The 27,619-nt window shown below is 38.2% G+C and overlaps 1 protein-coding gene across 1 annotated transcript in view; it reads left to right on the top strand.

Annotated features, from left to right (window-relative positions):
- The first annotated feature begins 257 nt into the window (after positions 1–257).
- The window catches only part of SPPL3 (signal peptide peptidase like 3), a 139,649-nt gene continuing 112,287 nt past the window's right edge, over positions 258–27,619 (top strand). The window contains exon 1 of the mRNA XM_040619834.1: positions 258–368. Within this exon, the coding sequence (XP_040475768.1) occupies positions 346–368 (23 nt within the window). The 5' untranslated portion in view covers positions 258–345. The remainder of the gene's footprint in view (positions 369–27,619) is intronic.

A 27,619-nucleotide genomic window follows, 5' to 3' on the forward strand; every position in this document is an offset into this window, starting at 1 on the left:
TCTTGCCGCTTGCCCGCCCCGGGGCCCCCTTGTTCTCAGCGCTGCTGCCGCCGCCGCCATGTTGGGTTTAGAGCCGCAGCGGAGCCGCCGCCGCCGCCGCCGGTGAGGGAGGCCGAGAGCTGAGCCCGCCCCGCCCCGGGGCCCAGGGAGCGGGGCCGCCTCGGAACCCGGCCTCTCCTCGCCAGCCGCCCTCCCGGCCCGCCCGCCGTGCGAGCCCCCGAGCGAGCGCCGGGCCGCGGCCGCGCCTTCCGCTCCCGGCCCGAGCGAGCCCGCCGCCCGTTCGTTCCCCCCCGCCGCCGCCGGGCCCGGCCAGAGCCTGCAGCGGAGCCCACGAGACTCAGCGCCATGGCGGAGCAGACCTACTCGTGGTGAGTGCGGGGTTTGGGAGGCCGGGGCGCGGCGCAGGTGGGGGTCGGGGCACCGGCGCTGCCGTGGGGGGGGGAGGGAAGGAGGAGGAGGAACAGGTGCGCGTTGGGGGGGGGGCGCGGGTTGGGGGTGCACGCCCCCCTCGTCCCCACCAGAGGGGGCGGCTGGCGCTGGTGGAAGGCGGTCAGCGGCCGGGGACCCGGAGTCCAGGACGGGGAATGGAGGCGGCGGCGGCCGCGGCGGATGTCATCTGGTCATGGGCGGAGCAGGTGATGGAGAAGGGGAGCATGACCCCAAAGGTGGGAAGCCCACGGAAGGGAAGTTGAATCCCGTGGGCACCCCGGAACTGACTTGAGGGGGTGGCTCCTGGGCAGGAGGATTGAAAGGGTGGGCAGAGGCGGGCCGTGGCAAGGGTGGGCCACCCGGCTGCGAGGAAGCTGGTGGGAAAAACAGGTGATAAGAGGCTGAACTTGGAAGTTGTGGGAGAGGAGGAGCCGTCTAGCTGGGGTGCTGCTTAGCACCTGGCTGGCGAGTGAAGGGAGAGTTGGTAAGGTGGGCAGAGGCCCGGGTGTGACCGAAGGAAAACCGCGGAAGGAGCGTCTTGGGAACCATGGAGGGGAGACCCTTGTGAAGAGGTTGGAAGGGGATCTTGTTCGGATAACCACGTTCTGGAAAGGAAGTCGTTGGTGGCAGTAAGGCATGAGTAGAATCTTTGTGAGAGTTGGTACTCTTCTTCAGAATTTAAAGTGGCCTGTTGCCCTGGGTCAGGTATGGAGATGGAAGATCTGCAAGTTATGTCCATTTTTACAGGACATCTAAAGTTATTAAATAGCTTGTTAAGGACTGAGAAGTGTATTATGTGATTTATGGAATGAGAACTTACCTATCCTGAGAAGGGAGGGCAGTGTTTGGGGAGAGGGGGGTGAGAGGCCTCCCTTTAGCATGTGGAGGTGGAATATTTGCAGGAGGGGTTGAAGGAATGATGATAGTTTCCTTGAAGGGTGGAAATTGGATAGTGGGGAGGAAGTAATAACCGGAGGGTGAAGAAGAAAGAAATGGGATGGTGGGTGGGGGATGGGAAATCTGGTTGCAATCTAAAGAGATTGAAGATGGTTTTCTCTTTGAAGCAAACGTGGTTTCAGACAGAATTGTACTGCTTTCTCTTGTTAGAAAAGAGCACAGCTGAGTGGGAAGAGCATGGCTTTTAGAGTTGGAAGACTTTGTTTGGAAGTCCTGTTCACCACTAACTTGCTTTATAACTGGGCAAGATAATTTCTCCATTCCTTTTCCCTCGTCTATTAAATAGGGAAATTGCCTTTTTCATAGGTTGTAAAGATTAAATGAATAACTTTGCAAAGCACATGGCAAACTGTAAAGTGTTACATTTTATTACATTATAGTTAGGGAAACAGCAAAGAAATGGGTAACACATGAAAATAAAGAATGGATTTAGGTAGAGGGCTTTAACGGAGTGGATGATTGTGGTGGTCGAGGTTATGATAGGTAAGTCAGGAAGTCATTGTATCTTCACATAGGGAAAGAGGATTGGTGATGGAAGATGATAATTCGAAAGGGAACGTAAGTGTTAAAAAAAGATAACAGAGTTTGAAAAAAAAAGTAACACTAAAAGAAGAATTAAAACGTTGGTGAACAGTTGTGACTGCAAGTGTGTTTTTAAAAGCGTTAACTAATTGGATAGTTATGAGCAACAGTGAGCTGTCTCTCCTTAGCAGGTAATATGGAACACAGGATTACAGTTTGAGCTTTCTTAAGGACAGAATTAAGTTCCATAACTAACTTAACTCATCTTGAGCTCTTCACACTAACTGGCCCTGCTGAGAGTCCTGATGGCTGCCCTTCTTTTACTGTGCCATATAGAGACTCTGGATGGTTGAAGGAGTAAACACAGTGGCCAAGAAGTGGGGAAAGTGAGAGTATTTTACTAGATAGTTTGGCCACACACTATCTCTATGTGATGTTGGATGGCTCTGCTATTTGAGGAGGGACTACTTTGTGAAGTTTGGTAGTTTATAATATTTATCCTACTGAAATACTTCAGTCTCAGCCCCTTTTGCTTTACAGGCAAAGAAGCTCCTTGAAATCAGAATGCTTATTAGCCTCTCACTTTAACAAGTTTTGAGTTGGAGAAAGTTTTTACATCATCTTGAGAGAGGGAGGTGTATGAGGAGAGAGGATTGGGAAACCAACCAGGAAGCTTTCTAGGTTCTGATAGTTACTGTAGGTAATTATCCATGTGGCAATAAGGTACACGTTTAATTCTCACCAGTCCCTGCGGTAGGTGATCATTCTCTGTTTTATGGAGGAGGAAACTTAGGCTCAGGAGGCCAAGTGATTTGTTCAAGATACTTCACCTGTGATGTTTTATTTTGTTTGACAAATTCTGCCATCATTGTTTTTATTCTCGTAATGTAAGTATGGAAAGGTATTCCAAAAGTACATGTGAACTGAGCTTTAGATTATCTCTCATTTTGCAATATCTTTGTCACTGTTCCTTTGGTTCATGTAAATAGGAGGGTTTTTTTTTTTGTTTTTTTGTTTTTTTAACGGACTTTTACTTCATTCATTTGTATGTAGCCTTGTGGGGAAAATCAACCTTGTGGGGACTACTTTGGCAGTATAAATTTGTCTGAGGATGGAATCAGTGAAGAATGTAGAAAGTGGATGTCAGAAGAATGAAAATAGGTTCCTTAGGATTTTCTTTTTTCTTTTTAAAGATTTTATTTTTAAGAATCTCTGTACCCAACATGGGTCTTGAACCCACAGCCCTGAGATCAAGAGTCATGAGCTCCACTGAGGAGGTGCCCCAGAATTTTCATATATGTAAATTGTAAAGCAAGATTGGCCATGAGGTGGTAATTGTTGAAGCTTAGTGATGAGTACTTGGAGGTTTATTATTTTATTCTGTATACTTTGACATGTTTACATTTTTTATAATAAAAAGTTAATTTAAAAAAAAATTCTACACATGCTGTTCATGCTGTTTTCTGGTTTCTTGTGTTTGCTTTCTGTGTTGAAAAGCCAGAGTGGGTGTACTGAATTAAGAATATGTAGGTTATGACCTGATGAATGAGGGGGCACAGGTCACCCAGGTAGTTGGGAGGTAGCTCTCTCAGCATCGGAGCTCCCATTTTGGGGAAGTGAAATCCAAGGGGTCGTTTCAGTTGAAGGTGCAGTTTCAGTATAGCCATACAGTGGAAGTACAGTAGTCCCCCGTAATCTGTGGGTTTACATGCCAGGATCCCAGTGGATGCCTGAGATCCAGGGTAGTACTGAACCCTATATATGTTTTTTCTGTATGTACATACCTATAATAAAGTTTGAATTATAAATTAGGCCTCTTAAGAGATTAATAAATAAAACAATTATAACAATATACTGTAATAATAAAGTCATGTGAATTTGGTCTCTTTCAGAGTATGTTACTGTACTGTATTCACCCTTGTGATGATATGAGATGATAAAATGCTAATGTGATGATATGAAGTGGGATGAATGACATAGATATTGTGTTGTAGCATTAGGCTACTGTTGACCTTATTAATACGTGAGGAGGAGAATCATCTGGTTCCAGATTGTGGTTGACCCTGGTAGCTGAAACCATGGGGCCCAGTGAGCCAGGGAAATGGCAGTTCTCTGTCCCAGGTCATGAACAGTAGACACAGAGTAGGGTAGCAAACACCTATTACTTATAAGGTGATTGGTGTGGAGGTCAGTAATTTGAGGGGCTTACCTCTGGTGGTTATTTTTAAAGATGCTGGCGGGGGTGAGGGGGAAGCAAAGCAGGGACTTGTGGTGGGCATCCTAAACTCAAATCCTTATCTAAATGTCCAGATTCTGAGTGTGATTACAGATATCATACTGTAAAATGTCTAGGTAGCAACTCCGAAAAACAAAGTTCTTGTCCTTGAAAGTTGTTTTCCTCATCACACTTCTTCCTAGCAAATTCTATCAAAATCCCATTACCCTACGGTTCACCTGAAATTCCATGTAGCTGAGAAGCATTTTCTGAACATCCCAGCTGAAAGTGATCTCTATTTTTGATACTTGTAGTCTGTCTGCATCTTTCCTTCCTTTACATGTGTGAATACCTAGCTTCTTCATTAGATTGTAAACTCCTTGAGGTTAAGGACACTGTTACACTACCCTTTGTCCTCCCATATACTTAGCACATTGTCTTACCCATAGCTTCTGCTTAGAACAAGCTGATTGAATATGTTAGATTTTCAGGGTGGTTCATCCTTTGTTGAAACAATACTCAGCAAAGTATAAGGGAAAGCTACAGATAGATGAGTGTTTATTATAATCCTAATACTTACAAAAGAGAGCTTTTGGTAACTTAGTTTCCTGGTGTCACAGTGCTATAAGAACGAGTAATGCTATCCTTAATAAAGTTTTAAATAAAAGCTGTTGACAGATGACATTAAAAATAATTGGTAGTAACACCACAATCTTTATCACGATGTAACCACAAGATTCAGCTTGTATCCTTTTTACTTGTATACTGAGGATGTAAAAGAATGCATGTGAAAACATAAATAGAAGGCGCAAACTAGATTTTTATTAATTTGAGAAAAACACCTTCCTCGATATATATTTATGAGCAGTTGTTTTAGCATGAGTTCTGTGGGAAATAGGAACTTGTCTCTTTTTTTTAGGAACTTCTCTCTTGATGGAGTCAATGTAGTACTTGAATCTAGGTGGTAAAAGTTACCTATATTAGGGTTAATGTTGGTGTAGAGGGAAAAGGAAATAAGTACATGTGACCTTGATCAAGATGAATTTTGTTACCAAAGTAGTATCATAATTATTGTGTGTTTTCTGGGTGCTAGGGCTTTAAAGCATTGCTAAGTAAGGAAACTGAGGCTCAAAGAATTTAAGTAACTTGCCAAATAACATGTAAATGGTAAAAGGGCTGAAAGTCAAGACTGTTTAACATGAAGATTGTGTCACTGAATCTACTTCCATTTCCACGGTCCCTACTGTAAGCCAGCCCATCTTTTGCTTGAGTTCCCTATTGGCCTCCTCACTGGGTCCCCCCGCCCCCAATTCTCCACATGATGGCCATTTTCCTGAGTGGCCTTCTGACAGCTTAATTCAGATGGTGCCTGTCCTCTGCTTAAAACTTTTCAGTGGTCACACTTGGAATAAAATCCAGGTTCTTCAGTGGGCTCTTCATGATTGCATCTTGTGTGTATCTGAGGGTTGACAGACAATAAACAAACTAAAAGCTGCACAGGGCTAAGAATCTTTCTATTTTGGTACTGTCTCCAGTGCCTGGCTTGTAATGGGTAGCTGGTAAATATTTATTGAACAAATGAATGAGAACACTTCCCCCTGGGCTATGTATCTTAAGATCTACTCTAAGGATTGCATTATATTGAGATAATATTCTGTGGTGGTAATGGGCTTTATCCTGCTAGGTATTTGCAAATAGTGCTACCCCTGAGAATGAGAACACAGATCTCCAGAACTTTATGGAGGTCACTTCTACGCAATTACTGTTGTGTATCGTTGTATCTGTTATATCTGTTCTTTGTATCTTATGGTCTTTGCATCTTACGCAAGTTTTTCAGAGAGAAACTAGTTGAAAATGTGTGTCTAACATTATAGACTTTAGATTTGCTCACTTTTAAAACATGTTTTGCTTGTAGTAAGGTGCTATAATAATGGTTTGGTGATGCATGATTCAGACAGAAATTAACTGAAACTAAGACCAGGAATTTGTACTGAAATAATTTTCCTCAGTGTTTCTTATGAAGCCTGGGGTTGGGGGAGAGGGAAGCTGGAGAGTCTTTAACCATATCAGTCTATAATTTACCAAGTGGTATTATGAATTAAAATGCCTAATGTCTACGCATTTCTTGTAATAGATTTCTATGTGACCATTTATTTTAGAGATGACGAATGCCATGAATTGAGGTATTATGGAGTTCTGTATAATTATATTTTACTTCAACATTAATAACTTAGTTTTTATCATTCTCACATTTAGTCAGACTATCTCAGGGAAAATCAGGGGATGTCCTAAGAGGAGGGTGTCTAGCCAAGTGCTGTTGGCTACATTTGGCATCTGAACTTTATGTCATGTTGTCCCTGGCACTAGAGCCATCAGTATGACTTGATTTGTTAAGTTCTAGAATATATTTTCTGGACTTTAATGGTTGCTTCTTGGGAGCTAAAGGAAAATATTGGTTTTATTTGTTGTATGTATAAATCAAGAAATTTTTGCAACTTTGCAAGAAGTTTCTGTAATATTTTCCAACCCTCACTTAAAAAGTTAGAGGTACAGTACTCCTCTTCTGTAATTTTAACCTCTTAGGTGTCTAGAGAGGCTCCAGGTGACCAAATTCAGTTTTATAGGGAAAATCTACAGTTAGTCCCCGTGATCCTCACAATGAATTCTTACCTCCCAGATGTTATTAATAGGTCGCACTAGGGCCACAGCTTAAAAGAGACCCACTCATTAGATATAATTAGGCTAGATTGAGTGCCTGTGAAAAGTTAGGTTTGAAAATACTTTTAGGGTATTAGGCCAATGGATATACATTAGCCTAATAGAGACCTAATTGAAAATCCCATTTCTTGGTTTTTGGGTTTCACCGTAACTTGGTAAGAAGACTTGATAATCTCTGTTTTGGAGTTCTGGTATTGATAGTGAAGAACCACTAAGGGATGAAAAAAAAAAAAAAGTGTGCCTAAGTAGAGATGTGCTCTACTTGGTTTTTACATGTTTGTGAATTATATTGAATATAAGTGATTGCTCAAAAAGTATTCGATTCTGCTAATGCCACTGATTAAATTTTTGTTTGAAATTGAAATTCTAAAATATGAGGATCTGTAATTCCGTTTTGGTTTCTTTGAATTGGGAAAATTTTTCTTTGAGGGTGATTTCCATTTCTGATGAACTGTGATCTTGTCTTAGTCCCAGTATTGTATTCTGTACAGTGGTTATGCCTGTGCTACTCCAAAGAGTTGTTGCAAGGATTCAATGAGATAATGTATGTGCAAATGCTTTGTAAATTGCTGAGTGAACTGTAAAAGCAAGATATTTGTGCTCTACATTGTTAGATCCAGACGGGTTCCAGATACAGAGTTCCTCACTACAGAAGTGATTTTTCTCATTTCATAATATAACCAGCATTTAAACTTCGAGATGTCCAGTCTGGTGAGAATTCTTTTGAGAAATCCAAATAATGCCATATAAAAAGAAAGAGAATAGTTTGCAAATTGTCATTGATTAATATTGTTGCCTTTGAAATGTGCTATAAGGCCATCTTTTAGTCACATTTCATAGTCCAAAAATAAAGAAGAAAAATCGTGAATCGAATAAAGGCTGAGTTTTTTCATAAAAGTTTTATTTGATCTTTGGAATGCAGTTTCCTGCATCATATACTGAAATGAGGGAAGAGAACAGTGGTGTGGATAATCCTAGTCTTTTCCTGGTTTTCTTTGAAATGCACAGGATACTCATACCCTAAAATGCCCAAGGAGGGGCTGTTAGCAGTTTCTTATCTGTTTCCCTACTCCACACCACGGTCTGCCAGGCACACCCACTTCCCCTCATCTGAGGGCCTCAGACTTTGGCTTCGCTCTGGACCTAAAAAGGACATGTACAGCAAAGTTTTAATTTTTTCTTCAACTTGGTTATACGGACATTTTGACTTAAGTACAGTGCTTGACTTTGTTGTTTCCTTGTCTTAATTTTTGCCTGTGTTGTCTAACTTTACTTTCCAAACTTGTAAATCTTTGGGCTTTGCCTGACAGCCTTAACTTTTAAACCGTTGACTGTATGCTCCGCTGACTTTATAAACTCCCCGAAATTTACATTCATTTCTCAAAAATGCTTGCACAAATACTGTTAGAGGTAAAAGTTAGTTTTAGGGTCACATAGGGTGGCTCAGTTGGTTAAGTGTCTCCCTTTGGCTCAGGTCATGGTCTTGGGGTTCTGGGATTGAGCCCTGTGTTTGGCTCTCTGCTCATCAGGGAGTCTGCTTCTCCCTCTCTCTTCGCCTCTGTGCGTGCTCTTGCACACTCGCAAATAAAATCTTAAAAAAAAGTTAGTTTTAGAGATTGAGTTCTCTTAACTCTGCATTGATTAGTGCAAGCACCAGTACCTTAAAAATATTTTCAAACATAACTTTCATAGAAACTCAAGTCTAGTCTTGTTACAGAAATGCCACTTGGGGCCAGCTAGTGAGAGTTAAAGATTTGAGATGGGGTCAGTTAACCACGAGGGAGAGAGTAGCTCCGAGGCCAGAATGGAAGCCTGGAAGTTGAGGCTTGGGAAACTCAACAACTGAGAAATGGGAGGGAGAAGAGGTGTCAAAGGAAGCTCCATCAGAAGTAGGATAATTAGCAAAGCTCAGTGGCGATGAAAGAAAAGGCACAGAGAATTTTGGGGGGGCAAGAGTGTCAAAGGCAACCCGGTTCAAAGAGAATGAAGAAAAAACAGGCTGTTGAATTTGCGAAGGAAGTCATTAATGAAAGTGCACTAATAAAGATCAGAGTAGTGACGGTGAAAGGCAAATTAGGTCAGGGTAATGAAGAAATAAAGGCATCCTTTGGATACTGGCCATTTGTTTCCAAGATAAGATGAGAAAGACAGAAGGAAAGAAGGTAGGATGCTTGATATACACAGGGCCATAGTCTTCTGGTTTTATTTTAATTTTTTTTGATAAGGGGAAAATTGTATATTTAAAGGTAGAGAGAAGGAGAAATTGATCTTGGAAAGACTTTTTCTTTTTTTAACTGGTTTAAATTTAGAGATTTTTGTTTATTTTAATCATGGATTTCAGATAGGAGTTTTGAAGGGAACTTAATGGGGAATGAACACTTGATGTGTATACATTTAGTCTTTGCTTCTTTCTGTCTTTACATTGCCACTAGTTCAGATTATATTGCTTTTGAAGGTCTTGTTTTCTGTTTTGTGTTTTGTTTGTTTTTAATTGTATTGGTATAAAATCCAACCTCGTTGACCTGACTTTCAAAACAATCTTGCCTTGTAACCCTACTTCCCTGTATTTTCTTTAAAATGCTTGTTATTTCTGCCAAACTGGGTTACTAACTGTTTCCCCTTTTATTTAAGCTGACTCCTATACCTGGTTGGCCTTTCTCCCAAGTCTCTAAATATGTAAGTCCTACGTGTGTTTCAAGGTACAGCTGAAATGCTGTCCTCTTGTTACAGAACCTTCTGATTGGCCCAGGAGAAATAGTCTTCCGATGCCTGTAGTTCTTTATCTGATTCTGTCATGTGGCAGCACTTTTATGATTTTTTTGACTTCGTATTGAATATATTTACATGGCTATCTTCCCACCTTGCATGAATTCTGTAAGGACAGGATCAAAATAATTAATTTCATGATGTAAGGGCCTACACATAGTAGAGGCTGAGATTTTCTTTTTGTAAAGATTGAGTATTTTAGAGGTGAAATTTGCCAGGTGCTGGATTTTAGAATAGAATGTCACTTTAAAAATATAATGACAGAGCACACAGAAGAGGGAATACTTACCTAACATCTCATGGCTCTTGGAAGAAAATACAAAAGTAAAATTGTTACTGTTAAGTTGGATCAAGGGTTGTGGCCAGATTTGCCTAACTTGCTAATATCCATACACGTTGAGAAGGGAAAGTTGCTCAGGCCCTGAACCGAACACCTAAGGGAGACATTTACAGAGGACCACAGGCTCTTTAGAGTCATCATCTTCATTTATCTCATCTTCTTCAACCTGACCACAGACCAACTGCTACCCGTTAATTTATACTTTATCTCCCAAACAGGCACTTTGTGACATATATTATTTTTTTTAAAGGGGAAAAAGTTTTGCCTTTTTTGGCGGCGGGGGGGGGATCAGCAAGGAACAAGTTTCAATGACCTGCTCAAATGAAATATTTTGCAGGAAACTTCCTTTGAGGTGTGAGAAGCAATAAGCTATATGGAAAATACCTTCTGAGCAATGTAACATTTTCTGTCTTCTATTTCAGAAATTCATATTCCTTGTACTTAAGCTTTTGTTTAAAGAGCTAAAAAAAATTTTAAAATAGAAACTTATTTTGCCTTCATTTTTTCCCTATTTCTAAGTCTGTTTTCTCTTTCAACTCATTTCTTTTCTTTTGTTTAGTAATTATAATTCAGAAAGGGCAATTTAAAAAAATCTCTTGGCCCGGTGTGTGAATATTTTAAATTGCATAGATACAGCAGTACCTCCATCTTAGGTCAGAATTAAATCACCGTCATTTGAATAGACGTAAACCAGAAGTTTGGGGGATTAGAAGTTTGTTTTTGTTTTGTACCTTCGTATGCTGTGCAATGGTGAAAATAACCTACAGACCTAAGGGTGATATATCAGGCTGTTATTCATGGATAGCAAAGGTTCTAAGAGCCAACGCCAAATTATCAACCAACGTGGAACAAAAGGGAATAACAAGTAGAAGCAGGAGAGAACAGTGAATAGCAGATGTGACTGGACAGTAGAAACAAAGTGAGGGTTAGAGACTTAAGCATCAGGAAGCTCAAATAATGAGACCAACTGGAAAAGATAGCCAGCTACTAGAATAGGAAAACTCAATGAGAGTCATCATGTGGCAGAGGTGCAAATGGCCCCATACAGCTCTGCAGATCTAGCTTTGTGCTTCAGTGTAGACTTACAAGTTGATAATGAGTCACCATGTGGTGATGAGGCAGTCTTAGCCAGTCCCGTAGTAGCTATCGAGAGCTTCTGGCTTGGGTGTCACAGCTGGAGACCTTGGAGACATTCTTAATCATCATCAAACAAGTCAGTAAGTCCTGTTGATTTTATACATAATAAAGTTAAAGAAAAAATTAGTCTCTTCTTCACTGTTTCTGGTTGACCCTTCTTTTTGTTCCCTTAGTACACCATACTTATCTCTTTCAGTTGTTTGTTTCTTTGTAAAGTATTGAGGACATGACTACATTTTGTGTCTTTATTCTTAGTGGTTTGGCACATAGTTTATTTAAATAAGTATTATTCTAGGGCGCCTGGGTGGCTCAGTGGGTTAAGCATCTGACTCTTGATTTTGGCTCAGGTTATGATCTCAGGGTTGTGTGATCGAGCCCTATGTCAGGCCCTGTGCTGTGTGGAGCCTGCTTAAGATTCTCCCTCTCCCTCTGCCCCTCTTCCCCCCCCCCAAGATTTTTTTTTAATTTTTAATTTTTTTAAAGATTTATTTATCTGATAGCGCACAGGGAGAGGGAGAAGCCAACTCTCCGCTGAGCAGGGAGCCCAGTGTGGGTCTCGATTGATCCTACAACCCTGGGATCATGACCTGAGCTGAAGGCAGATGCTTAACCAGCTGAGTCACCCAGGTGTCCTTCCCCCAGTTTTTTAAAAAAATAAATATTCTGTATTTGATTTTTTAAAATAACCCTTAAAAAAGTAAAATTAGTAAGATGGAAAAGTATGTTGCTTTCAACTCTCAGCTTAAGAGCTCAAAGGGACAAGCGTCAAACATCATTTGAGGTCTATAGCTCACTCTTTTACTCTAAGTAATTGAAAGTATCATTGCTCAGGATGTTAGGCGAGATCTACCTTGATCATCACTGTTTATGGAACCTCTTCAAAATACAGTGAGAGTATTGGTTACTGTATTGGTTAGCTACTGCTACCTTAATACCGCATAACAAATTATCCCCACACGCAGTGGCTTAAAATAGCAATCTGCAGGTTGGCTGGGCAACTTTGCTTCTTGTTTCAGAGCTGTATGTCAGCTGAGTGGCTCTGCTTCATGTGTGTTTATTTTGGGGCCTAGACTGAATGGGCAGCAGCACCCGGGGGGATTTCTTCTCATGACAGTGGCAGAAGCATGGGAGGGCAGGTGGAAACCTGCAAGACTTCTTGAGGCTTACACTCAGAACTGGCACACTCACATTTCTGTTTCATTCTTTCAACCAAAGCAACCAAAGCAAGTCATATGGTGGAAACCAAAGACAAGGAGCCACAAAACTAAACCTTGCCCGTTTGTGTGAGTAGCTACAAATCACAGGGCTAAGGAGTAGATTCCGGGAGGAGTGAGGAATTAGGACCGGTAATGCAGTCAACCACAGGTGAAGTTCCCTCTTTGCTTTCATCTGAACAGTTGTCACATTTTCTTTCTGTTCTAAAATGAAGTCTATCATATAGTCAGATTTCATATAGGTCCCTTTCTCTAGGTTTTCACTCCAATGTTTTTTATTTTATTTTTATTTTTTGTTAATGTTTTCTATTAAAAAAATTTTTTTTTGAGATATAAGTCACGTACCATACAATTCACTCATTTAAAGTGTACACTCTAGTGGTTTTTAAGTACATTCACAGTTATGGAACCATTGCCACAATCACTTTTAGAACATTTTTTGTCATCTCAAAAGAAACTCTGTACCCATTAGCAATTACTCTCTTTTCCCCCCTTCTCTCCAGCCCTTGGCAGCCACTGATGTACTTTTGGTGTCTATGTATTCGCCTATTTCAGATAAATGGAATAATACAGTATGTGGTCTTTTGACTTCTTTCACTCAGCATACTGTCTTCAGGGTTCATCTGTGTGGCATGATTAGTGCTTCATTCCTTTCCATTGCCAAATACATTCTGTTCTACGGATATACCACATTCTCCTTATCCGTTCTTAGGTGATGGTTGTTTTCTTTTTTTCTCTCTCTCTTTTTTTTTTTTTTGGCTATTATGGATAATGCTGCTATGAGCATTCATGTAAAAGCGTTTGTGCAGATGTATGTATGTTTACATTTGGGTAAATACCTAGGAGTGGAATTGCTGGCTCATAGGGTTTCTCTGTGTTTAACATTTTGAGGAACTGCCAAATTATTGTCCAAAACAGCTGTACCATTTTACATTCCCATCTGCAATGTGTGAGGGTTCTAATTTCTTCACCTCCTCACCAACACTTGTCATTGTTCATGTTTTTTCTTACAGCCAGTCTAATGAGAGTGAAGTGGTTTTTATTTATGTAATGTTTATATTGAAGGGTTTATAGAGGATGAAAGCAGTGGTTTAAAAATATTAAATCTGTTTGTAAAATAAGAAAATAAAAAATAAAATGTTAAATCTGTTTGCACTTAACAGTGTAGTACCAAAGTCACACCTCAGTTTTAGTTACCTAAAAAATTAAGGAAAAAAAAATCTTTCGTCTCGCAGATTTTTCTTCAGGCTACTCCTTATTTATTTTACATGCTAGAGTCATTTAGGAAGAAATTAACCTCAGATGATTGTTAGACGAGTTCTTTATTTTGGGTAAGCGAATGCCCAGGTTACTCTGGCAGCTTGCTGCGTCATCAGTAGTCTTGGGACTGTGACTGGTTTAATGACTGAAGTTGTTGGGTTTTTTTGGGGGGGAGGGGAGGGGAGTCCTCCATATCTGTTCTTTGCCAGGAAGATAATCACTAGAGGAGTTAGTTGTAAAATATGACCTTTTTGGGGTTAGCACTGTCCAATAGAAATATAACATGAAGCACATATGTAATGTAAAGTATTCTAGTAGCCACATTAAAAAGTAAAAAGAAAGACATGACATTAATTTTAATAATAGTTTATTTAACCCAATGTATCAGAAATATTTATATCGTTGATTATATGTAATCAATAAAAAATTAAGGTATTTTACATTTTTTAGTACAAAGTCTTCTCAGTTCAGACTAGCCACATTTCAAAAGCTCAATAGCTACATGTGGCTAGCAGCTGCTATTTTGAACAACACCATCATGGAGGTCTAAGAGCTTATGATCTGAATTTCTCCTCACAAATATAATGATCTGTATCTTTAGGAAAAACAGATAAGTGCTTGATCAGCCTGTATTTCTGTTTCTTCAATTTTATATTGTTACTGCCTTTTTTCATCGTTTTTTTTAAACATGGAAGAGGGTCTTCAGAGGGGTACAGAGACAAGCTCCTTATAGCTCAGATTTAGTTAGCAGGAGGAAGAAAAAAATTGGTCTCCCTCATTATTAAGGATGCACCATCTTCTATAGTTCTTAGCAAATAAAGGAACCACTATTTGGTCCTTATTCTAGTTGTTCTTACATACTCAGAGTCTCCTTTGGCCTGTTCTTTATCAGTTATATAGCACTTGTACTGTTTGACCACATAGTTCACTTGGTTAGACAAAATAAGGCTGTAGATTTGATCTCTGTAATTAATGACTGACTTTATGCCTGCTGGGGCTTCACTGTAGTAACTAAGTCAGAATAAACAGGTTTCTCTGTTCCATGAGTTTACACTGTTGTTAGAGACTGCTGGCATTTGTGGGGTCCAATGCCAGCAAATGTAAATAAAACAACTTCAAGAGGAGATTTCAGAATGGGCCATTCATTGTATAGACGGTGTGTCCTGTCAATCATTTGATTATTAGAGGGACTGAATTTGGTCAAGTGTCTGAATTTGGTCAAGTGTCTTAATACTTGAGTTCCTTCACCTGTAGCTTATATTTTCTAGTTTTCCTCAGTGCCCACCACTTTCTTTTGCTGTGCCCGGAATCTCTACATCATTAGTTTATATGCTTTACCTAGCCCCTGCAGGCAGTTGAGTGGTGACCCCCTGATGTCTATGATCAGTTCTAGGTCATTGCCACAAAGGTGGGTTAGGGATAAGGAGATAGCTGATCAGTGCCCCAGTGACAGTGGATTTAAAAAAGAAAAAGACTTTATCTTAAGAGCACCTGCATCGTTAGACACAAATAGTTTCACCATACTTGACCTTTGCATTAAGTATTGTTGACTATTGGATGTCTTAATGTTCTAACAAATGTTCCATTGGCCATGGTTCTGGTTTATCTGAGCATCGACATGCAGTTATTCTAAATGGAATTCACTTGCTTTACGATTGTGGTCTATAAATGGTATTGTGACTGAGAGAACAAGGGTCGCTACCTAATTGACATGATATATCCTATTGCACTCATTTTTGAACCCAGTCCTGGTATTTGTGATAGTGTGAGCCCAGGGCCCATTTGTTGGGTTCATGGATTTAAATTTGAAGATCATGTGAAGTCCTTATGAGTTGTAGGTCCTTAGTGCCCAGTTGTGGAACTAAAGAATACCATGAGTGGTACTCTATTTTTGGTTAACAGTTTACTGGGTGGCTGTGTCAAGGTTTTTTATATACATTATGATTTTGATAATTTCCAAATACTTAGTTTGACACTTGTTCATTAACTTCATTTTTGAAATGTGCTCGAAAGCTTTAGCCTTAAGAGAAAAATGTTTTTTAGTTTAGAATTTGAAATGCTTTGATTTATTGGTATTATAAAATATTCATTTAACAATTATTTTATTTGTTCTCAACTGAGTGCACAGCCTGCAGTGACTAAGCTCCAAGTTGGTTGGCCTAGTGGGGACAGAATTGGAAGCCTTACTTCTTTGGTCCTGTGCACTAAACAATTCCACTCTTTTGGTGATAAAACCTAATTTAGACCTCTTCTGGTGGCCGAAAAAAAAAAAACAAAACCAAAAAAACCCAAAAAACCCAAGACCTGACATGAAGTTCTTTTTATTATCTATTTATCCTTCTTAGTGTGACTCTTCACTTTGTTGCAGAAATATTTGAGTTTGATTATGGTGTACTGCTTGATGTTAGAGTATGTTACATAATCTTAATACATGTTCGGTGTTGCCTTTCTAAAAGAAAAAAAAATTGGGATTCTCTGGCTGTAAGAGTATCAGATAAGAGATTATAGAACTCTAATACATATATTATTGGTTCAGTTTTGGAAAAGGCAGTTGAACAGATAAAAAAAACCACTTATTCCTCTGACAATTCTTCATTAAATTTGTTGCATATTTTTAAGATCTTTTTTTTTTTTTAAGATTTAATTTATTTGTCAGAGAATGAGAGAGAGAGCACAAGCAGGGGGAGCAGCAGGCAGAGGGAGAAGCAGGCTCCCTGCTGAGCAAGGAGCCCGATGCAGGACTCAATTCCAGGACCCTCGGATCATGACCTGAGCCGAAGGCAGATGCTTCACTGACTGAACCACCCAGGTGTTCCTTTTGCAGGTCTTAAAAAAATGCATATGCTTGTGACTGTTGTTTAATTACAAGTTCATGAAAAATCAGAAATCTCAAGTAATAAAATTATCGTTACCTAAAATTTAACTTACCTAGAAAATTCGTGGCAACATTTCATGCAGCTCTTCTGGGTTATTATAGGAATTATAAATCATTTTTTACACAGAAATAGGAATAGGTTCATACTGTATTTTCCTTCTTATGTCATATTTAATATCTACAGAAGAATATATGTTCCGTGTATATAAGTTATGAGACATAATAAACACTCATGAACCTCACCAGCCACCGAAAGAATTGCAGGATTACCAGTACTCTCTTGAAGTTCCTGTGCATTCCTTGGTCCCTCCTCCTAACTGTCCTCCTTCCCCTATTGCTGTCATGAATTTTGTATTTAACATTCCCTTTTTAAAAAACTGGTTTTACATTTACTGTGTTTTAATGTTTTACTGTACAACGTAATGTTTATTTTTAATTTCTTTTACAGTTGAGTGTGATAAAGATAAATTATGTGGTCTTATAATTTGCTTTTTTCAATCAATATTGTTTTCAAGATGTGTCCCACTTATTGCACTCATTTTCACGAATTTATAATGTTCTACCCTATGAGTTATACCATAATTTATATATTTTCCTGTTGATGGATATTTAGGTTTCTAGGTTGGAGATGTTTCAAAAATTTCTGTGGTGTGTTCATGTTTATATATATAGTATATATTGTCGGGGTTCATGTTTAAGAGTTTTCCTGGGGTTTATACCTACAACTAGAATCCATCTCTCTTGGTGAGTGCTTTAGTGTCATAAGAAATCCTTTTCTGGGGGCGCCTGGGTGGCACAGTGGTTAAGCATCTGCCTTCGGCTCAGGGCGTGATCCCGGCGTGATGGGATCGAGCCCCACATCAGGCTCCTCTGCTATGAGCCTGCTGCTTCCTCTCCCGCTCCCCCTGCTTGTGTTCCCTCTCTCGCTGGCTGTCTCTATCTCTGTCAAATAAATAAAATCTTAAAAAAAAAAAAGAAATCTTTTCTGGGGGCGCCTGGGTGGCTCAGTCGTTAAGCGTCTGCCTTCGGCTCAGGACATGATCCCCACGTCAGGCTCCTCCGCTATGAGCCTGCTTTTTCCTCTCCCACTCCCCCTGCTTGTGTTCCCTCTCTCGCTGGCTGTCTCTATCTCTGTCGAATAAATACATTAAAAAAAAAAAAAAGAAATCCTTTTCTGGTCCAAGGTCTTAAAGGTATTCTCATATATCCTTCCTTCCTTTCTCTTTCTTTTCTTTCTTTCTTTCTTTCTTTCTTTCTTTCTTTCTTTCCTTCCTTCTTTCCTTCTTTCCTTCTTTCCTTCTTTCCTTCTTTCTTTCCTTCTTTCTTTTTTAAAGATATATTTATTTGACAGAGAGAGATACAGTGAGAGAGGTAACACAAGTAGGCAGAGTGGGAGAGGTAGAAGCAGGCTTCCCACTGAGTAGGGAGCCCGATGCGGGGCTCGATTCCAGGACCCTGAGATTATGACCTGAGCCGAAGGCAGATGCTTAACGACTGAGCCACCCAGGGGCCCCTCGTATATTTTCTTCTAAATAGGAGTGGGTTAGTGTTAACACTTGGCCTTTCATGTACAAGTTTTTAATCTAAAATCTAGATTAAATTTAGAATTTAGTCTAAATTAAGATGAATTTAGGTAAGACTAAATTAAGACATCTATAATTGTCTTATTGAAACATAGGGTAATAGGATTATAGGATTATTATATTATTGTATACTATTAGTAGGGGATAATAGAAATCCAGTTGTCACAGCTCTGTTGAATAGTCCCTTTTCTTACTGATCTCTAATGTCACCTCTGAGAGTCTTTTTGGTGTGTTTGTGTGTTTAAGTAATCTTAGATGGTAAATAGTATTTTGTTATTAAATGGCAAGTAGTATATTGTTATCTGCCTTTCTTCTATTTAAAATTCCTTGAACATCTTTTCATTCCATTAAATATATTATAGATTAGTTTTTAGTGTGTGTATAGTAGACCACTATATTCAACCCCTTTTTATTAAGTCTTAATATTCCTGGTCCTCCAGTCTCCCTCTACAGGAAAATTTATAACCAGCTTTCTCTCCATTCTTCTAGAAATGTATGCATGAATGCATATGTGTAAGTATAATCCTATGTAATCCTCTTTTTTATTGTAAAATATACAAAATATGAAGTTTTCCATTTTAACTATTTTTAAGTGTACAGGTCAGCAGCATTAGTAAGTACATTCACATTGTTGTGCAACCATGACTACCAGGCATCTCCAGAACTTTTTCGTCTTACAAGATGGAAGCTCCATACCCATTAAACGCTAATTCATTCGATCCTCCTCCCTTTCCCTGGCAGCCACCATTCTCCTCTCTGTCTCAGTGAATTTGACTACTCTAAGTATCTCATTTAAATGGAATCATATTCTATTTCTTCTTTCGTGACTAGCTTATTTCACTTAGCATAATGTCTTCAAGTTTCATCCAGGTTGTAGCATGAGTCAGAATTTCCTTCCTTTTTGAGGCTAAATAACACTCAATTCTTTCTATATACCACATTCTTTTTATCCATTCATCCATCAGTTGGCTGTTGTATTATTAAGTAATGCTGCTGTGAACATGGTTGTACAAATATCTGTTCGAGTCCCTGTTTTCAAATCTTTTGAATATATACTCGGAAGTGGGACCACAGATCATTCTTTAATTTTTTGAGGAACTGTCATATTGTTTTCCATGGTAGCTGCACCATTCTACATTCCCACCAGCAGTGCATAGGGTTCCAGTTTTCTCCACATCCTCTCCAACACTTGTCATTTTCTGTTTTTTTGATAATTGCCATCCTTATGGGTGTGGAGTGGTATCATTGTGGTTTTGATTTCCATTTTCCTAATGAGGAATGATGTTGAACATCTTTTCATGTGTTTATTGGATATTTGTACATATTTGAAGAAATGTTTCTTTAAGTCCTTTGCCCATTTTTTATTCAGGTTGTTTGATTTTGTTGTTGAGTGGTAGGAGTTCTTTATATATTCTGGATATCATTTCCTTATCAGTCATATGATTTTTTTCCATTCCATAGGTTGCCTTTTGATTTTGTTAATAATTTGCTCTGGTGCATAAAAGTTTTTAATTTTGATGAAGTCCCAGTTTATTTTTTCTTTTTTGCCTGTGCGTTTGGCATCATATCCAGGAAATCATGGCCAAATCCAAGGTCGTGAAGCTTTTCTTCTGTGTTTTCTTCTTTGAGTTTTATTGTGTTGGCTCTTATGCTTAGGACTTTGATCTATTTGGGATCCATTTTTGTATATGGTGAGCATTCGACTTCATTCTTTTGTTTAATCCCTTTTTAATGAAGTGATAGTGTGCTCTACACACTGTAATGCTGTGTTTTGCTTTTTTCACTTAAGTAATGTGTCTCAACCCCACTAACATGTTTCTTTTTTGTTCTATCCAGTATTTAGTTGAACAGTTTAAGTCAGTTATGTAGGAGAGCTTCTGTGTATGGCTGCCTTAACTAACAGTTAAATTAAATTAAAAGAAGATCAAATAGTAATGTTAAACCCAGGAATGAAAACTGAAAGGAAAAGACAAAAGCAAGGAAGGGAGAAAGAGGGAGTATATGGGAATAAGATCATTAATTTTTGCTCTCAGGAAGACAAATTGCAATTTTTTGAAAGTTCATTAGGTTTATATATTCTTAACAGTCTGTGGGTATGTAATTTATCTTTAAATCAGTCCTCTGAAGTATGGGTATTGCTCACCCCCCACACACAATTTTACAGTTGAAAAAATGATTACTCACTCAAGATTATATAGTTAATGAATGGCAGAGCTAGAATTTGAACATAGTTTACTCCAAAGCCTAGGCTCTTTGCCATTAATGGTTCTCTGAGAATAAAGGGAACCTTTAATCAAGTAAGCTTGAGAAAGGCTGCATATTAAATCCTTCTCTTGGAAATTCATAGTCTGAACTAGCTTATTATGAGGTCTGATAAGTCAGGTGGTAAAAAAGAAACCTGTTTAATTTTGTTTTAAATGTTAAAAGACACTTGCTCAGGGAATAGTTTGCTTGGCATCGTGATACCTGGAACAGTTCTCCCTTAACACTATTTTGGGAAGTACTGCTCTGACGGTTGTGTTTTCTTTCTTGTATCAAATCTCATCAAAGGCTAAGGACAGGAAATTAAATCCTAACTTGGTGAAGAAAAAGCCTCTAGAATTAGCTAATACAGACCAGGTATGTAGTGTTTTGGAGAGTGAGGGTCAGCTTATATCCTAAAATCTGTTAGGTAACTCAAGTGGACAGCTAGCTGCTTTTCCAGAGGCAAATTGCATGTGACTGCAGCTTCTGTTGTCCACATGACAAGTAAAAAGTTCTGGCTTTATTTCAGTGTGTATGATATGGTAAAATTGTAATGCAACAGAAGAATTTAAGACATTCATTTAGAAACATTTAAGAAAAAATAGCATTTGACCTGCAGTACTTCTTACACGTGAGCTTTCAGTTAAGGATTCTGTCTTGGTCATGAATTGTTCATTTTAGCTGTACCACAGATAAGATAAGCTATGATTTAGGAAATGAAAGATTGTCTCTATTATGAGTGTGCCATTTAAACATTGAACAGAAACTAGTGTCAGTGATGGCCAGCAAATGAATGAATCAGCAGCCTATTTGCATTTATTTTGCAAGAGAAAGTCATTTTTCAGTTTGAGACCCAGTCCCTTGCTTAGGCATTGCTTTAGTATTTCATAGGGCTAATCCTCTTTTCATGATTTAACAGAACGTTCTTTGATTTTCCCCGCATTTATTTTTCCAAGTTTTCAAGTTGTACAACATATCTTGTTAGTGTTTCAGTTGGAAGTACATTACATTTATTATTTAACTTGGACAGAATTGTCTTTTTTGTGATGTTATGGTATATTTCTTTTCTATAACTAACCAAGTTTTCTGCCATTAAAGTTTTTTTTTTTTTTTTAAACATTCACTACACCAGTTACAAAGTATTTTATATTTTTTGTTGCTGTTTTAATGGAGACCTTTTCCCATTCTTTTTCTAGCTGGGTACTACTGGTTTTTGCAGACTTGCTTTATACTGAACAACTATAGTAGACAAATTATTCTAATGATTCTTTGCTTATATACAGACTGAAGTAGTGATATATATATTTCAGTAGTTTTTGTAATTCTCTTGTTTTATTTGGCCCTTAAAAAATTACTCTGGAGTAACAAAACAGTTACTCTGGAGTAAAGAATATGTAATATATGCTATTATAAATAACTGAGCAAGGCACTTCTTTGTCTTTAAAGTGGAAGACCATCAAATTTGTGGTGTGGATTGTTTTAATCGTATTAAAAAACAAGTTTTTTATTGCCTTTTATGAAAAGGAATGGCTTTGGTTGAGTCGTATAAATTATGTAGAGTCTATTGCTGTCATGACATTTTGCTTAAATCTTTTGTTTGTATGATATCAGTAGTTTTACTTATTAAAAAAACAATGCTTGCATTTGTGGAATAAAACCTATTTAGTAGTTTTTAAAATCTCTTGAGGTATTGCTTTAATTTTATTTCAGATTTCTCACATCATTATTCATAAATAAGATTGTCCTGTAGTTTTCTGTTTTAATAATTTCAGTTTTAAGACTTGAGTAAAATTTCCTCCACAGTACCTTAAGGGCAGCATGCCACATTTTTGTAAGAAATTTCAAAATTTCTTTGTAAAACTGGGTTTTGGATTTTTTGCTCTTGTCGGGATAAAAAAGGAGTGGTTGGGTAATTTGTTATCTTGGTCAGCGTCTTCTGTTGCAGGTTTGTTAGTGTCTTTTTGTACCAGTTTTGGCATCTAATATTTTAGTAGCATATTATCTTTTGAACTTAAATTAAAAAATTTTTTAGCATATGAGTATGCATGGCGTCCTCTGATAATTCTGTTCACTTTTATTGTGCCGTTTGTGGTTCCTTTCTTATTTCTAACTGTGGGATTTTTCTTACTCCATTTAATTTTAAAAATTTCTTTCTGAGGTATAATTGCCTACCGTAAAATTCACCCATTTTACGTGTATCATTCAGTGAGTTTCTGACAAATACATGCTATTGTGGGATCGCACAGTCAAGATATATTTCTTCCCATCACTCCAAATAATCCTTTACGCTTCTCTCTCATTTCTAGGCACTTAGCAACCACTGATTTGCTGTTTGTCATTATTTGCTTTTTTTGGAATTTTGTATAACTGGAGTCATGTAGCATACAGTCAATTCTGGCTTCTTTAGAAACATTCAGAGAAATGTTTTTGAGATCACCCGTGTTGGGTGTATCAGAAATTTGTTCTTTTTGTTGCTGGACAACAGTCCTTTGTATAGGTATATCACAATTTGTTTACCATTCACCAGTTGATGGGTACTGTTTCTTATTTTGGGGCTATTATAAATAAAACTTCTATGAATACTCAAGTAGTCACAGTTCATGTTGCAATTGGTAGTTTGTCTTCTCATTTCTTCTAGGTTGTATAATTTGTTGGCATAATATTTTCTTGTTCTGATAATAGTCTTATTTTCTCTAACATGTCTTTTTTATTTACATAACATCTGTTTTGATATCCCTTCTTTCATTCCTGATAGTGGTAATTTGTGGCTTGTCCCTTTTTCCTGATCAATCTAGCTAGAGGGTTTATTAATTTTATTTATCTTTTCAAAGAATCACTTTCTGTTGCTTGTTTTATAGTATTTTCCTTTGTGTTATATTGATGTTTTATTATTTCTTTCCTTGTTGCTTTGCCTTTTATTTGCTTTTCTTTTTGTAGTTCCTCAAGAGGAAAGCTTAGATCATTGACTTGAAGCCTTTCTTCTTATCCAGTGTAACCATTTAAAGCTATAAATTTACCCCTAAGAACTTCTTTAGCTGTGTCCCTTAAATTTTGATGTTTCATTTTCATTCAAGTCAAAGTATTTTCTAATTTATAATCTACTTGACCCATGGCTTATATATTTAGAAGTGCATCTTTCCAGTTTAATTCTCTTACAGTTAGAGAACATTCTTTGTAGTATTTCAGTCCTTTTAAATTCAGGTAGTTTTTTTTCCCCCTCCCTTGTTCCCAAGTAATAGTGTTTTGTTTTTCTTAAGTGGTCCAGAATATGGTTCATGTTGGTGAATGTTTCAGGTACACTTGAAAACAATGTGTATTTTGCTGTTATTGGGTGAAATAGTATATCTATTAGGTCAGGTTGGTTTATAGTGTTCAAATCCTTGCTGACTTTTAAAATTCTGTCAGTTACTGAGAAAGGTGTGTTGAAAGTTCCCAACTTTAGTTGCTTTGTATATTTTTCCTTTCAGTTCTGTGACTGTCAAAGCTTTGTTAGTAGGTATATACATATTTAGGATTGTTTTGTCCTGTTGATGAATAAATCCTTCTATCATTATTAATATCCCTCCTAATACTCATTGTTCCAAAATCTACTTTGTTGATATTTATACTATTTAACTTAGTGTCTGCCTTTATCTGTATTTTTCAGTCCTTTTAATCTAGCTGTGTTTTTATATTTAAACTGTGTTTCTTATAGATAGCATATGGTTGAGGCTTGCTTTTTTATGCAACTTGACAACATTTACCTTTTAATCGAAGTAGACTGTTTATATTTTCTGCAATTATATGCTTGTATTAAACATATTTTCCTTCTTTTTTTTTTTTTCCTTCTTTTTTTCTTTTTAAGTAAGCTCCGTGCCCAACATGGAACTTGAATTCAAGACCACAAGATCAGGAATTGTACTCTCTACTGACTGAGCCAGCCAGGCACCCCCATGTTTTCTTTCTTGCTGTTTGTTTTCTATTTGTTCCATGTGTTCCTTCTCCTTTCCTATTTTCTCTCTCTCTCTCTTTTTTTTTTAACATTTGTTGAGAATTTTTATGATTCCATTTTATCTTTTTTCTTGGTTTAGGTCTTTATTTTATATTTTTAGTTGATAAAGGGCTTATAGTATATCTTTAATTTCTTACTATGTTGAAATAATGTTATACCACTTCACCTATAACTTATGGGATTTACAGTGGTGTACTTTAATTTTTCCTGTCCCAGTTACTTTCATGGTATAAGAAGCTACCAGTAATGTAGTGCCTAAAAACTATACATGGTTAATTTTACAAACCTATTCTAATGGTGAGGCATTTGAATGGGGTGTAGTAGGGACGGTCCAGTGATGTTGTGGCCTTTGCAGAAGGAGCTCCAGGCTGGGGACTGGGATTATCTGAAGGTATTGCTCACTCACATGTCAAGTGGTTGAGGCTGGCTGAGACCTTAGCTTAGTCTTTTGGCTAGAACTCATACACATAACCTATTTATGTGGCCTAAATTTTCTTACAGTGTGCTAGTTTGGTTCCAAAGGCAAGTATTCTAACAAAAACCAGACAAATAGAAATTGTTTTGCCTTTTATGATCTAGCCTTGATCTTGAGTCATGCAGTGTTTCTCCTGCTGTATTCTAGGTGGAGGCAGTAGCAAAGTTTTGCCCAGATTCAAGGAGAGGGAACATAGATGCCCCCCCCCCCATCCTATTGGAGGAATATCAGTGTCACATTGGAAGTAGAGCATATGGGTTGAGATGGGAGGCAATCTTTGGAAAATGTAGTCTATTATGCTCTCCCGTATCTCTGTGCCTCTATTATCAGACATTTTAATTTTTTGTATGTTGTAAACACCACAATGTGTTATTTTGTTTTAAACATGTCTTTTATATTTACCCACATACTTGCCATTTCTTTCACTCTTTATTCCTATTTATAGATCCAAATTTACATCTGATATTATTCTTCTATGTGAAGAACTGCCTTTAACATTTGTTGTAGCAGGGGTCTGCTTCTGATGAATCCTCTCAGCTTTTATTGGTCTAAAAAAGCCCTTGTTTTGTCTTCATGTTTAAAAACACTTCACTGGGTATAGAATTTTATGTTGACAAAGTTTTTTTTCTTCAGCACTTTAGGATCTTACATTTTTTTCTGTCCTGTGTGATTTCTAATAAGTCTGCTTTCATTTTCATCTGTGTTCTTATTTGAATAGTGTGGCCTTTTCCCCTGGATGCTCAAAGTTTTTCTTTTTATCTTTTTTTTTTTTTTAAAGCAGTTTGGTGTGGTTTGGTGTTTTATTCCTTTGTTCTGTGTGGGACTTTGGTTTCTCAGATCACTTATAGTTTCATCAAATGTATCAAATTTTCAGCCATTATTTCTTCAGGGTTTTGGTTTTTGTTCTATCTGCTCTCCCTTCAGTTTTTCCGGACTCTAGTTATCTGTGTTTGACCACTTGATAGTGTCCAACAGATTACTGAGGCTCTGTTCTTTTTTTCCCCACCAGTCTTTGTCTCCATGGATAGTTTCTATTTGCTGTGTCCTCCACTTCACTAATATTTTCTTCTGCAGTGTCTCATTTCTTTCCCCATTCAGTGTATTTTTTAGTTTATATATTTATTTTTATTTTTTTTTTTTGGAGAGCAGGCGCGCGCGCGTGCGCGCACGCACACACACACACACACACGTGGTGGGGGAGGGGCAGAAGGAGAGAGAATTTTTTTTTTTTTTAAAGATTTTATTTATTTATTTGACAGAGAGAGACAGCCAGCGAGAGAGGGAACACAAGCAGGGGGAGTGGGAGAGGAAGAAGCAGGCTCCCAGCAGAGGGGCCAGATGTGGGGCTCGATCCCATAATGCCGGGATCACGCCCTGAGCCGAAGGCAGACGCTCAATGACTGAGCCACCCAGGCGCCCCAGAAGGAGAGAGAATCTTAAACAGACTCTGTGCTGAGCATAGAGCCTGTCTCAGGGCTCTGTCCCATGACCCTGAGATCATGACCTGAGCCCAAATCAAGAGTCGGCTGCCCAATCGAGACACCCAGGTGCCCCATATTTTTCACATTAGATAGTATCTTTTTTAAAAACTCTTCAAGTTCCATTGAGTCTTCTTTTTTTTAATCTATTTCTCTTCTTTCCACATCACATTTATATGAACCAGATTTATAATATCTGTTACAACATCTTTGTCGTTTAATTCCATAATGTTCATTTGTTTTTAATTCCATTTATGGTTCTGTTTCAGTTGATTAACTTTTCTGGATTTGGATAATCTTTTTCTTCTTTCTTTTGTATGGCTGAACATTGTGAATTTTACATTTTACATTTCTGGGCACTGAATTTCGCTATATTCCTTTAAAGAATGTCAGACTTTGTTGTCACAGAGTTAAGAACTTTTAGGTCAGTGTGATTCCTGTGAAGCTTGCTTTTAAGGTTTATATGGCTGGTCACAGCAGTCTTTCCCCTTAGACTGTAGCCCCACTACTGAAGTAGGATCCTTCTAGTGACTGCGGTTTCTCCATTTTGACTAATAGGATCACAAATGATTCCCAGCCCTGTGTGAGTTCTGGGAATTGTTTGGCTGATTGCTTTTTGGTAGTTTGTTCCCTGCTCTTGAGGAGAAGGTTTCTGGGATCAAAAGGAGCCCCTTTATAGATCATCAAATCCTACATGCATGCACCTCCTTGCTTTTCACCACTTCATTCCGCACACTCTGGCTGCACGTTCTTAGCTTCCTCCAACTCTTGTTGTCTCCTCAATACAGTCAGACCCCTGAATCCTGTTTCAGTGCCTCCAGGCAGTAAAGTTTGGTCAATCATGGAGTTTCCTTTCTATTGAGGATCACAGTCTTGTGCTGCTGTTTGCCCAGTGTCTAAAAACTGCTATTTCATGTATTTTGTCAGGTTTTCTAATTGTTTACAAGAGTAGGGCAATTCCTGTAGTAGTTACAACTTCATGTTCACAATTGGAAGTCTTCCTGTTTAAATGGTATTAATACTTCCAGTGATTTATCCGTTTCATTGGCTAACAAATTCTTTTTTTTTCTTTTTTAAGATTTTATTCATTTGAGAGAGAGAGAGCATGAGCAGGGGGAGGTTCAGAGGGAGTGGGAGAAGCAGGCTCCCTGCTGAGCAGGAAGTCTGCCGTGGGGCTCTATCCCAGGACCCTGTGATCACAACCTGAGGTGAAGGCCGGTCCTTGACCTACTGAGCCACCCAGGTGCTCCTCATTGGCCAAGAAATTCTATGTCAAATCTTTCTAATTTTCCAACCCCCCCCATTTAATTTTTAAAATTGGTTTACATACAAATACATAAATATAAAATATATATTAAATATATATTTATGTAACATGAATAAAAATATACCGTTTTAACCATTTGTAAGTGCGC

This window comes from Ursus maritimus, unplaced genomic scaffold (genome assembly GCF_017311325.1).
Source record: "Ursus maritimus isolate PB19 unplaced genomic scaffold, ASM1731132v1 scaffold_33, whole genome shotgun sequence".
Lineage (NCBI taxonomy): Eukaryota > Metazoa > Chordata > Mammalia > Carnivora > Ursidae > Ursus > Ursus maritimus.